This window comes from Procambarus clarkii, chromosome 5 (assembly GCF_040958095.1).
Source record: "Procambarus clarkii isolate CNS0578487 chromosome 5, FALCON_Pclarkii_2.0, whole genome shotgun sequence".
Taxonomy (NCBI): domain Eukaryota; kingdom Metazoa; phylum Arthropoda; class Malacostraca; order Decapoda; family Cambaridae; genus Procambarus; species Procambarus clarkii.
In genome coordinates this window covers 6332570-6346024 of record NC_091154.1, presented here as the reverse complement: position 1 = coordinate 6346024, position 13455 = coordinate 6332570, and the positions used below count along the sequence as shown (strand labels likewise).

At 40.9% G+C, this 13455-nt stretch overlaps 1 protein-coding gene across 1 annotated transcript in view; it reads left to right on the top strand.

The window, feature by feature from the left end:
* The first annotated feature begins 1022 nt into the window (after positions 1 to 1022).
* LOC123764215 (HAUS augmin-like complex subunit 4) overlaps positions 1023 to 13455 on the top strand; it is a 38456-nt gene continuing 26023 nt past the window's right edge. The window contains exons 1-4 of the mRNA XM_069338903.1: positions 1023 to 1201; positions 4849 to 4948; positions 9714 to 9876; positions 11056 to 11143. Of these exons, the coding sequence (XP_069195004.1) occupies positions 4888 to 4948; positions 9714 to 9876; positions 11056 to 11143 (312 nt within the window). The 5' untranslated portion in view covers positions 1023 to 1201; positions 4849 to 4887. The remainder of the gene's footprint in view (positions 1202 to 4848; positions 4949 to 9713; positions 9877 to 11055; positions 11144 to 13455) is intronic.

Genomic DNA, 13455 nt, shown 5'->3' with positions numbered 1-13455 from the left:
TACATGATACAGTGTACTGTACAAGATACAGTGTACTGTACAAGATACAGCGTACTGTACATGATACAGTGTACTGTACAAGATACAGTGTACTGTACAAGATACAGCGTACTGTACATGATACAGTGTACTGTACATGATACAGTGTACTGTACAAGATACAGTGTACTGTACAAGATACAGTGTACTGTACATGATACAGTGTACTGTACAAGATACAGTGTACTGTACAAGATACAGTGTACTGTACATGATACAGTGTACTGTACAAGATACAGTGTACTGTACAAGATACGGTAGTGCAGTCGGGTTCGTTCTCGACTCACAATCGTCAATTCCGGGTTCGAATCCCGAAAGGGACAGAAATGATTGGGCACGTTTCCTTTCACCTTATGCACCTGTACACCTAGCAGTAAGTAGGTACCCCAGGAGATATAGTCAACGTGTTGTGGGGTTGTATCCTAGCTGGGTGGGGTCAGTAATTCAACCCTTGGTGGGGGGAGGGAAACCTCGATATTTAGCCTAAGGTGTATGAATACACTCTGGCTGCCTGTCCCCCGACACAATGAATTATAATTATTAATAAAACTGGCCTGACACGGCAACAGCCACAATTAAGAAGTTGGTGATCTGCAGGACGGGATCAGTGCTGACCCTTATAATGGGGGAGGGTCGGACTTGAATTGTTATTATATAATTATTATAATTATTAATAATGGAGGTTAATAATTAATATTTCATAATTAATATTTCATTATTTCATAATTAATTATATTAATTAATCGTATCCTGGCCAGGGAGGATTTACTTGACGCAAATCCTTAACTGTAGCCTCTGTTTAACTCAACAGTAAAATGTGTACTTGGATGAAAAAACGATTCTTCGCGGCGGGGATCGTATTCCAGGGACCATAGGATTAAGGACTTGCCCGAAACGCTACGCGTACTAGTGGCTGTACAAGAATGTAACAACTCCTGTATATATCTCAAAAAAAAATTTAGTAGGAGTGGTAAAAGGTTTAGGCTCGTGGCGGCTGTCAACAACAACACCCCGCCATTTCCAAGTCCTTGTTAAAGGCGTGTCATGGTTTTTGCCTCATTTTACCTGAGAGACATCATCCTTAGTGGCATCGTCGGTGACAGGGAGCCAGAGGCTTGTCAAAGTTCCCAACTGTTCCTCCTAGTGGGCGGAAACGCTCCAGGTGAGGTTCCTGGCTCACCCCTGATGCCCAAAATTGGCGTCCGGCGGGGTATGGTCAACTTTTATCCAAAATATAATTTTGTTTGTTTGTTAAAGCTATTATTATATATTGTTAGGGTATGATGTATTCGCGTTGGTTAGGCTGTGTTAGACTGCGATAGGTTAAGTTACTTTGGGCTGGGTAAGCTTAGGTTTTTGTTGTAAGTCCTGTGGTGAACAGCCTTGAATACAGTGTAAACTGTATAGTTTATTTATTTATTGATATATATATATACAAGAATGTACATTGGGTTTGTGAGAGTACATAGCATGATGTGTTTACATTCATGTAAAGCCACTAGTATGCTCAGCGTTTCCGGCAGGTCCTTAATCTAACGGATAATATTAAGAAGGTAAATTCTTGCAAAATTTATAAACTGTTATAGTAACAGGTACATTGTATGAAAAATTTGAGAGCGATTAGTATATCGAAGCACATTGATAGCTTTGATTGATAGCACTGATAGCTTGATTGATAATTTGACAAAGATTAATAGGCACAGTAAAGACAATTGATAGCATATATAAGATGACAGCAATGATCACAATGGGAAAGTTGCTTAGGTTCATATATATATATATATATATATATATATATATATATATATATATATATATATATATATATATATATACAACGGTTGCCTGGCATTCCGCGAGCTCTTTGTCCTGGGTTCGTATCCTAGCCGGGGAGGATTTACTGGGCGCAAATCCTTAACTGTAGCCTCTGTTTAACCCGACAGTAAAATGGGTACCTGATTGTAAAAACAATTCTTCGCAGGGGTTCGTATTCCAGGGAACATAGGATTAAGGACTTGCCTGAAATGATACGTGTACTAGTGGCTGTACAAGAATGTAAGAACGCTTGTATAACAATAAAATAAAATATTGGGGGATTGGGTAGCACTAGATACAGGGCGAGCTTAGAGCACTGAGTAAGAAACTATGAAGATGAAATTAGGTAATTCTTGCTTTTGTTTTTGAATAAGGTAAAAGGTGGACAGCTTTAAAATTCATTAGGGAGTGAATTCCATTGACTAGATCCCTTTATTTGCATAGAGTGTTTGCACAGATTAAGTTTGACCCTGGGAATATCAAAGAGATATTTATTTCTGGTGTGGTGATTATAGGTTTTGTTACATCTGTCCAGGGAGTTTCAGAAGAGGGTTTGCACTTAAGGAAACAAGGTGATAGTTCCTAAAAAGTTGTTCAATGTCACCCAATATTTTTTGACTAGTTGTATATGGAAAGGGCTGCAATTGTTCCAAGTTTCAGTACTGCAGCCTAAATAAAAAGGCAGATTAAATTTATGTTTTTTTTCAACGAATATTACACATTTTCATGTGAGTTGAGACCTCTCACCTTTTCAAATATAATCATTCTATGACACTTTTCTGACACATTAGCATATAATAAAGGATCTGTAGGAAAGGATTATCCAAAACATCATTAGTTTTCCTAATACAAATAGTCAAAGTTTCCTACCAAAATTATGCAAATATATCATGTTTATTGCTATTTATAAAATTAATAAATGAACTTAGGAAAAATGCTTCCTACACTTTTTAGAGACATAAACGTTCCATATAAGGTGTAAGTTTCATGGAAATTGAATAAAAATGAAAGAGTACCAACTCGTTTATGTTACTTGAAAAATAAATCATTAAATATTAAAGTCTAAGGTGGTGCCATCTGTGGCTGAGGGTGACATAAACCAATTTCCTCCAAAATTGGCTCCCTTACATATAGGCTTACATGCAGTCAGGTGTATAAGTTTCATGCAAATCATCTGATTAATATAAAAAATAAAATTGGAAAAAAATCTATTTTTTTTTACTTAATTTTTTTTTAATAAAACTAATTATATATATATTTTTAATATATGCTATTGTGATAGCTGAGAGTCATAGACATGATTTCAGTTGACACTTGTGTTTGATAATCGTTTTTGAACATTTTGGAAAATTTTTGACACAAAATTCAATATTTTTTCTCCCTTCCTATTTGTGCTACGATGCTGAGACTTGGACCAGATAAAACCCTTTTCATATACAACTCGCCAAAAAAGTTTGATTGAAATCGAACCATTTTCATTTTTGACTCTCTTGGCCCCTTAAACAGGGGGGCTGAGTGTTGTCTGAAAGCAGAGTTTGTTATTGTCATGATAGCAGATTTTTGCTGGGTGATGATGGGCTTGAGGTAGTTTGCAGTGGTTGAACTCCATGCACAGATACCATAAGTAAGATAGGGATAGATAAGTGCATAATATAGTGAGAGGAGAGCAGAGTAGGGTACATAATATATGATCTTAGAGAGTATACGGACTATTTTAGAGACTTTCTTAGTTATGTGTTGTATGTGAGTGCTGAAGTTGAGTCTCTTGTCTAAGTATAGGCCAAGGAACTTTCCATCATTTTTATTGCTGATGTTAACATTGTCTATCTGAAGCTGAATTACATTTGTTGATTTGCTTCCAAATAAGATGTAGTAGGTCTTTTCTATGTTTAGTGTTAGTTTGTTGGTTGACATCCATAAGTGCACTTTTTTTTTAATTCATTATTCACAACATTATTTAATTAATGTGTGTGTTGGGGTCTGAGTAGATGAGGGTAGTATCATCAGCAAATAATATAGGTTTAAGAATGTTAGAGACATTTAGGCAGATCATTGATGTATATAAGAAATAGGAGAGGTCCTAGTTGGCACACAGCCACACTGGTTCCTTGGTTCAGTCACACTGGCTCCTTGGATCATAGCCACATTGGTTCCTTCGTTCACAGCTTCAACCATTTGGGCTGGACGGCAGAGCGACGGTCTCGCTTCATGCAGGTCGGCGTTCAATCCCTGACCGTCCAAGTGGTTGGGCACCATTCCTTTCCTCTGTCCCATCCCAAATCCTTATCCTGATACTTTCCAAGTGCTATATAGTCGTAAGGGCTTGTAACTTTTCCCCTGATAACTCCCCCTGTATATAATTACTGTATTATTATATACTGTACCATATAATGTATATAATTATATGCAGTATCATATAATGCATATAATCATATAATTATATACAGTACCATATAATCTAGATTTAGATTTAGAAGCTTTATTTATCGGTGATTTGAAAAATGATTACAGCTGGGGCTGGAGTGAAGAAATGCTACCAGTTGAGCCATTAGAAACAACATGATTTATCATTAGAGTTGAGACTGATAATGACAACTAGGATGATGAGAAGACAGTTTGAGAGAAAACAATATAAATTAATTATGTCCCTGTATTTTAACATGTTCACAATCCTTAGGTAATGCTTTATTAAAATGATTCCATGTGTGCTAATGAGAAACTGATACATTTTGTTTGATATGGTCGTCTTTCCAAAGGGCGCAGGACAATAATAGCCTAAGAGGGAATGTTATTGATGAGAAAATCTGTAAGAGCAGTGATGAGGGTTCAAACCTATGCGGTGGGTGTTTTCCACACGCACACGCTTCTAGAGACTAGACCACGACATGGTGTAAGGAGTGCATCACTGCTCCTACAGATTTTCTCATTGATGCAGTTACAGTAGTGTGATTACTCTCTGTGTAATGTTATTGATATTTATGACTGTCATTTCAGATTTTCATCTTGGTGGTAACGAAGGCCTTGAGAATCGCCATGGAGGCGATGGCCATGCAGAAAGATGCCAATATTACACCCAAGACTCTAGCCAGCCAGTGTGAGTATATGAGGGTCTCTGGCAGAATGTTTCTTGCATAAATGGGGCTATGGCATAGATTATTTAAATAAAAATTTTCACCCATAAACGGATGAGCTAATTGAAAGTCATACATCGTGGTGCCTATGACTAAAACTAATTCACAAAACTTAAATATAACAAAAATAGCATATGGTGATTTTTGAGCACAGGAGGTAATCACAGATAGAAACTGGAGCCAGGTAAGGGATTATTCTATTGTGTCGATTAATTTACCATGCCTCTACCTTGTGTTGGTTCTGAGAATCATGGTCCCTGCGACCTGTCTTTGACCAGGACTCCTGGTTGGTCGTCTGGTCAACCCGGCTGTTAGATGCAGCTGCATTATTTGATTTATTGTGTAAATGGTATTTCTCCTATTCTAATCCTGGGAAGTGTATATGATAATGACCCAAATGCAAAAAGTCTCTGGGTTCATTCTGAATTCAAAATCGGGAATTCTGGGTTTGAATCCTCGCCAGGACAGAAATGGTTGGCACATTTCATATTACCTAATGCACCTGTTCACCTAGCAGTACCCTAAAATTTAACCAGCTTGTTATGCTGTGGCATCCTGGGAAAGATAAGTAGTTCGACCTTGGAATGGGGTGGGGGGAACCTGATATAAGCCTAACGTGTGCCGCATACATATATATACAGTGGCACCTCGACTTACGATGGTGTCGAGGTGCCACTGATGGTCAAGCGCCTTAATCCGCTTGACCATCACGGCCGGATTGGTCAAGCGGATTAAGGCGCCCTGTAGTTACCAGTTGCGTTGCTCCTGGGAGTATGGGTTCGAGTCACTTCTGGGGTGTGAGTTTTCAGTCATATATATATAATATATATATATATATATATATATATATATATATATATATATATATATATATATATATATATATATATATATATATATATATATATATATATATATATATATATATATATATATGTAAATATATATATATATATATATATATATATGTAAATATATATATATATATATATATGTAAATATATATATATATATATATATGTAAATATATATATATATATATAATATGTAAATATATATATACAGTATATGTCGTACCTAATAGCCAGAACGCACTTCTCAGCCTACTATTCAAGGCCCGATTTGCCTAATAAGCCAAGTTTTCATGAATTAATGTTTTTTCGTCTACCTAACCTACCTAACCTAACCTAACCTAGCTTTTTTTGGCTACCTAACCTAACCTTACCTATAAATATAGGTTAGGTTAGGTAGGGTTGGTTAGGTTCGGTCATATATCTACGTTAATTTTAACTCCAATAAAAAAAAATTGACCTCATACATAGAGAAAAGGGTTGCTTTATCACTTCATAAGAAAAAAATTATAGTAAATATATTAATTCAGGAAAACTTGGCTTATTAGGCAAATCGGGCCTTGAATAGTAGGCTGAGAAGTGAGTTCTGGCTACTAGGTACGACATATATATATATATATATATATATATATATATAATATGTAAATATATATATATATATATATATATATATAATATGTAAATATATATAATATGTAAATATATATATATGTAAAATATTCACTGGCTGCCTGTCCCCCAACAAAAGGGATTATTTGCCAGTGACAATGCAAACCTGATGAGGATAATTTAAAATATTGATGACCACTGTGGAAGGCTCCAGGGAGTCCTACGTGCACTCTAGCATTGGTTGCACAGATGATTAGTTATCTTAACCCTGACAGGGTTAAGGTTAGGTTAGGTAAGGTTTGGTTGGTTGAGTAAAGTTAGGTTAGGCTAGACTAGATAAAGTAAAGTAAGGTAAGGTTAGATTGGTTGGGTTAGGTTAAGTCAAGTTAGATAAGGTTAGGTTAGGTAAAGTATGGTAAGGTATGGTATGGTAAGGTAAGCTAAGGTTAGGTAAGGTTAGGTTAGGTTAGGTAATGTTAGGTTAGGTAAGGTTAGGTAGGTTAGGTTAGGTTAGGAAGGTAGGTAAGGTTAGGTTGGGTAGGTTAAGTAGGTTAGGTTTGGTAAGGTTAGATTAGGTTAGGTTAAGTTGAGTAAGGTTTGATTAGCTTATTATACTGTGTTCTGTTTCCACTGAACATGGTTCTGGACATCATAAGGTTCTGGCTTATGGAGCCTGTACCTTCTTCTTGAGGTTATCTTGAGATGATTTCGGAGCTTAGCATCCCTGTGGCCTGGTCCTCGACTAGGCCTCCTTTTTGTTACACCCCCCCCCAGGAAGCAGCCCGTAGCAGCTGTCTAACTCCCAGGTACCTATTTACTGCTAGGTAACAGGGGCATTAGGGTGAAAGAAACATTTTGCCCATTTGTCTCCGCCTCCACCGGGGATCGAACCCGGAACCTCAGGACTACGAATCCGAAGCGCTGTCTATCCAGCTGTCAGGCGCAATACCTAGTACTGGTTCTCACAGCTTCCTGGGGCCCATACTGGTTCACACAGCTTCATGGGCCCATACTGGTTCACACAGCTTCATGGGCCCATACTGGTTCACACAGCTTCATGGGCCCATACTGGTTCACACAGCTTCATGGGCCCATACTGGTTCACACAGCTTCATGGGCCCATACTGGTTCACACAGCTTCATGGGCCCATACTGGTTCACACAGCTTCATGGGCCCATACTGGTTCACACAGCTTCATGGGCCCATACTGGTTCACACAGCTTCATGGGCCCATACTGGTTCACACAGCTTCATGGGCCCATACTGGTTCACACAGCTTCATGGGCCCATACTGGTTCACACAGCTTCATGGGCCCATACTGGTTCACACAGCTTCATGGGCCCATACTGGTTCACACAGCTTCATGGGCCCATACTGGTTCACACATGGTGTATAACAGGTCACTGGAAACAGGAGACTTACCAGAAAGTTGGAAGACAGCTAACGTGGTCCCAATATACAAAAAGGGTGACAGGCAAGAGGCACTGAATTACAGGCCAGTTTCCTTAACTTGTATACCATGCAAGGTGCTGGAGAAGATCGTGAGGAAAAGGCTCGTAGAGCATCTGGAGGGAAATAACTTTGTAACGCACCACCAACATGGGTTCAGAGATGGTAAATCGTGCCTCACAGGTTTAATAGAATTTTATGACCAGGCAACGAAAATTAGGCAGGAAAGAGAAGGGTGGGCCGACTGCATTTTCCTGGATTGCCAAAAAGCCTTTGACACAGTACCCTATAAAAGGCTGTTAAAAAAGTTGGAGCAACAGGCAGGAGTAAAAGGGAAGGTGCTCCAGTGGATAAGGGAGTACTTAAGCAACAGGAAACAGCGAGTAACGGTGAGGGGGAAGACATCAGAGTGGCGAGATGTCACCAGCGGAGTCCCACAGGGCTCAGTACTTGGACCCATCCTGTTTCTAATATATGTGAACGATCTTCCAGAGGGTATAGACTCATTCCTCTCGATGTTTGCTGATGATGCAAAAATTATGAGAAGAATCAAGACGGATGAAGATAGACAGAGACTACAGGATGACCTGGATAAACTGGAGGAATGGTCTAGAAAATGGCTGCTGAAGTTCAACTCTGGAAAGTGTAAGGTGATGAAATTAGGCGAAGGGAGCAGGAGGCTGAACACAAGGTATCATCTGGGAGGGGAAATCCTGCAAGAATCAAATAGAGAGAAGGATCTGGGGGTTGATATCACACCGAACCTGTCCCCAGAGGCCCACATCAAAAGAATATCATCAGCGGCATATGCTAGACTGGCCAACATAAGAACTGCCTTCAGAAACTTGTGTAAGGAATCTTTCAGAACCCTGTATACCACTTATGTAAGACCAATCCTGGAGTATGCAGCTCCAGCCTGGAGTCCATACCTAGTTAAACACAAGACAAAGTTAGAGAAGATTCAGCGGTATGCCACCAGGCTCGTCCCGGAACCGAGAGGATTGAGCTACGAGGAAAGGCTAAAGGAGCTGAACCTCACATCCCTGGAAAACAGAAGAGTAAGGGGAGACATGATAACCACCTACAAAATTCTCAGGGGAATTGACAGGGTGGATAAAGACAAACTCTTCAGCACGGGTGGGACACGAACAAGGGGACACAGGTGGAAACTTAGTACCCAGATGAGCCACAGAGACGTTAGAAAGAATTTTTTCAGTGTCAGAGTAGTTAATAAATGGAATGCACTAGGAAGTGATGTGGTGGAGGCTGACTCCATACACAGTTTCAAATGTAGATATGATAGAGCCCAGTAGGCTCAGGAATCTGTACACCAGTTGATTGACAGTTGAGAGGCGGGACCAAAGAGCCAAAGCTCAATCCCCGCAAGCACAATTAGGCGAGTACAATTAGGTGAGTACACAGCTTCATGGGCCCATACTGGTTCTCTCAGCTTCTTAGGGCCCATACTGGTTCTCTCAGCTTCTTGGGGCCCATACTGGTTCTCTCAGCTTCTTGGGGCCCATACTGGTTCTCTCAGCTTCTTGGGGCCCATACTGGTTCTCTCAGCTTCTTGGGGCCCATACTGGTTCTCTCAGCTTCTTGGGGCCCATACTGATTCTCTCAGCTTCTTGGGGCCCATACTGGTTCTCTTAGCTTCTTGGGGCCCATACTGGTTGTCACAGCTTTAGGAATCTGTACTGGTTCTCACAGCTTTAGAAGACTAGCATTAGGAGTCTGTTCAGAATCACGCAGCTGAAGATAACGAGATAGTAAGATACAGCAGTGTTGTACAAGTGTGCACATCCCTCTGCCCACAGTGAGTGGGAGCCTGCCGGTGCACGTTGGGTCGGAGGATGTGAACAAGTGCCCACAACTGGCCCATCTCTTGGAAGACCTCAGCCACCGCCTCACGCCCACCGGCATGCACAAGACGACGCAAACGAGGCTCACTCAGGCTTCCTATGCCATGAAGCATGCAAGGTACTGTACTGTGTTTCTACTTTGTGTAATTATCTCTCCATGTTCTCAGAAAGTAAGTGAATTTAACGCAGTATACGGTAATATTCTTTTTTATTGTAAATTGTAAAGGTCACTCAGTACCAGGATAGTTAAATTACTGTCACATAATGCAACGTTTGATGTATTCCACACCTAAAATTTTGCTTGAAATTATTAAAATCGCATGTACAGTATACAGTAGTATAATTTTAAATCCTACTCAATCTAACATGTCTATATAAGACAACCTAAGACTTACTGCACTAACAGTAAGCATGTGAATTCTAATGTGCTTATATCACATAATCTTTGAAATGTAGCTTTGAAGTGGCTGCCAGTAAATATGGTGGTGACTGTGAGTGTACCAGTGATTTATTATTTAGTAGTATGTGAGTCTGAATGTGGCCCGACGCTCTGTCATAGATTGGTTACGTCAGCCCAGTGACCCGATTCGCTTGCTTGTTTGTGAGTGGTTGTGACATGAACTTTCTGGTTTGTGATTAACTTTAACCCGAGCCTCTTGGTAGTTTGTCAGAGCCTGTGATCTGAACCTATTGGTTCTTTATGACTGCCTGTATACACAGGCAGTGTATATATAAAGGAAGCTATTCACCCACAACATGCGGGTGTATAGCTTCCTTTGGTGACATGTAAGTCTTTTTTCTTTAGTGATGTGCGAGTCTCTACCCTCCTCTGGGGGGTCTACCCTCCTCTGGCGGGTCTACCCTCCTCTGGCGGGTCTACCCTCCTCTGGCGGGTCTACCCTCCTCTGGCGGGTCTACCCTCCTCTGGCGGGTCTACCCTCCTCTGGCGGGTCTACCCTCCTCTGGCAGGTCTACCCTCCTCTGGCGGGTCTACCCTCCTCTGGCGGGTCTACCCTCCTCTGGCGGGTCTACCCTCCTCTGGCAACTTTGGGGTCTCTACCATCCTCTGCCAACACTGGGTCTCTACCCTCTGGCAACACAGGGGCGGTCTCCCTACCTCTGGCAATACACGGGTCTCTTTACAATACAGTACAATACTGTAACTGCCATGTGTTATTTTCTTTTTGCTATGTCAATAAGCAGTCCTGTTATTGCTATAATGTATTTGAACTGGAAATATATCCTTTAGAGTACAGTATGTAAAAATGTCAAGTAATAATTGAATTTCCTTTGACAGGAAGATGTATCTAGAGAAAGCCACCCTGCATCGTCTGACACAGGATGTACTCTGTGAGGCTTCAACACGCCAGGACGAAAATGCCAAGGTAAGTTGAAAGTCCTCAAAGTTAGCTACAGGAACATGCATAGTTAAATAAAATTTAAAAATCATTTCATCTTGAGTCATATTAAAACCTAGATGATAGGTTCTCAGTAGCTTCCAAGAGTTTATGGGCTGATGTAGCCAGGCCTTAAGAAGATTACCGATCGTCCGAGACCCACAATGACTTACCGGAGGCCAAGGTCAGGATCTGGCTCTCTATGGGGATCGGAGTAGAGACTGCCCCAGAACCGAGAAAACTTCACCAGAAATATTGGGCGACACAAAATACTGTATACATATGACTTGAAGAAAAAATATATAAAAATATGGCAAACAATGTAAACGAACATTACCACATCTATTATAGCTCCCTCTTCTAGTGCCAGGACACTAGTAGGACAATACTACTAGTAGTAGTATTGCCAGGACCCCCTCGTCTAGTGCCGGCATCTTCCTCTAGTGCTAGGGCCCTCATCTGCTGTAAGGACCCTTGTCTAGTGTTGGTCCCAAGTGTATTGCAAGTCCCTCATCTAGTGCCAGGACCCAAGTCTTGTGCAGGACCTTCATCTGGTGCATGACCATCATTCAGTGCAGGACTCTTATCTAGTGCAATTCTCACATCTATTGCAGGTCCCTCATCTAGTGCCAGGACCCAAGTCTTGTGCAGGACCTTCATCTGGTGCATGACCATCATTCGGTGCAGGACTCTTATCTAGTGCAATTCTCACATCTATTGCAGGTCCCTCATCTAGTGCCAAGACCCAAGTCTTGTGCAGGACCTTCATCTGGTGCATGACCATCATTCAGTGCAGGACTCTTATCTAGTGCAGTTCTCACGTCTATTGCAGGTCTCTCGTGTAGTACTATGGCCCTCGTCTAATGGAGGACCTTTTTCTAGCAGAAGCCCTCATCTAGTGGAGGGCCTTTGTCAAGTGTGATAATAATACTTTAATATAATAATAATACATGTAATAATAATACCAGTACAGTGGTACCTCGGCTTACGAGCGTCCCTGGTTACGAGTTTTTCGGGTTACGAGCAGGATTTCCTCGGAAAATTTGCATCGGGTTACGAGGGTTGCCTCAGGATACGAGTTTGTTGATATGCGTACGGGCCGACCTAGCACGTGGTGGCTCGGCGATCGCCGCTCAGTTTGCCAGTGCCTCACGCCCAGTGACTATCCCGCCTGAATTCTTCACAAGAATTTACTGTTTATTTTCTTTCGGAGTTTTTGCTATTTGAGCATAAAATTTGTTATAATATACATCGCAATGGGTCCCAAGAAAGTCAGTGGTAAGGATCAAGCCAAGAAAGCCCATGTGACGATGGCAATAGAGGAGAAACAAGAGATCATTCGGAAGCATGAAAATGGTGCACGTGTTGTTGAACTTTTTAGGCAGTACAACAAATTCACGTCAACGATATGCACTATACTTAAGAAGAAAAAGGACATTATGAGTACCAAAGTGGCAAAAGTAGTATCAGCAATCATGAAACAAAGACCACAAATACTTGAGGAAGTGGAAAAGTTGTTATCAATTTGGATACACGACAAGGAGTTAGCGGGTGATAGTGTTTCGGAGGCCATCATTTGTGAGAAAGCCAGGGTATTGCATGAAGACCTTGTAAAGAAAACCCCTGGAACGAGTGCAGAAAGAGACTTTAAGGCAAGCAGGGGATGGTTTGAGAAATTTAGAAAAAGAAGCGGTATTCATAGTGTTGTGAGGCATGGGGAGGCTGCCAGCTCAAATAAACCAGGCACTGAGAAATTTATTGAAGAATTTAAGGAGTTTGCAGAGGCTGAGGGATACCTACCGCAACAGGTGTTTAATTGTGATGAAACAGGACTGTTCTGGAAAAGATTGCCTAAGAGGACATACATTACCAAGGAGGAAAAATCCTTGCCCGGACACAAGCCTATGAAAGATAGGTTTACGCTTGTGCTGTGTTCAAATGCGAGTGGCGATTTGAAAATTAAACCCTTGCTAGTGTATCGTTCTGAAAATCCAAGGGTTTTCAAACAGTATAAAGTGAAGAAAACCCAAATGTGTTGATGTGGAAGGCTAATAATAAGGCATGGGTGACTAGGATTTTTTTTACGGAGTGGGTGAATGAAGTGCTGTGCCCTGCCATAGAAAAATATTTGCAGAAGAAACATTTGCAACTCAAGGCCGTGCTTCTCCTCGACAATGCTCCTGCTCATCCTCCAGGCTTGGAAGATGATTTGTTGCCCAGATACAATAAATTTCCCAGTCAAGTTCCTTCCTCCTAACACCACTCCTCTAATTCAGCCTATGGATCAGAAAATCATAGCG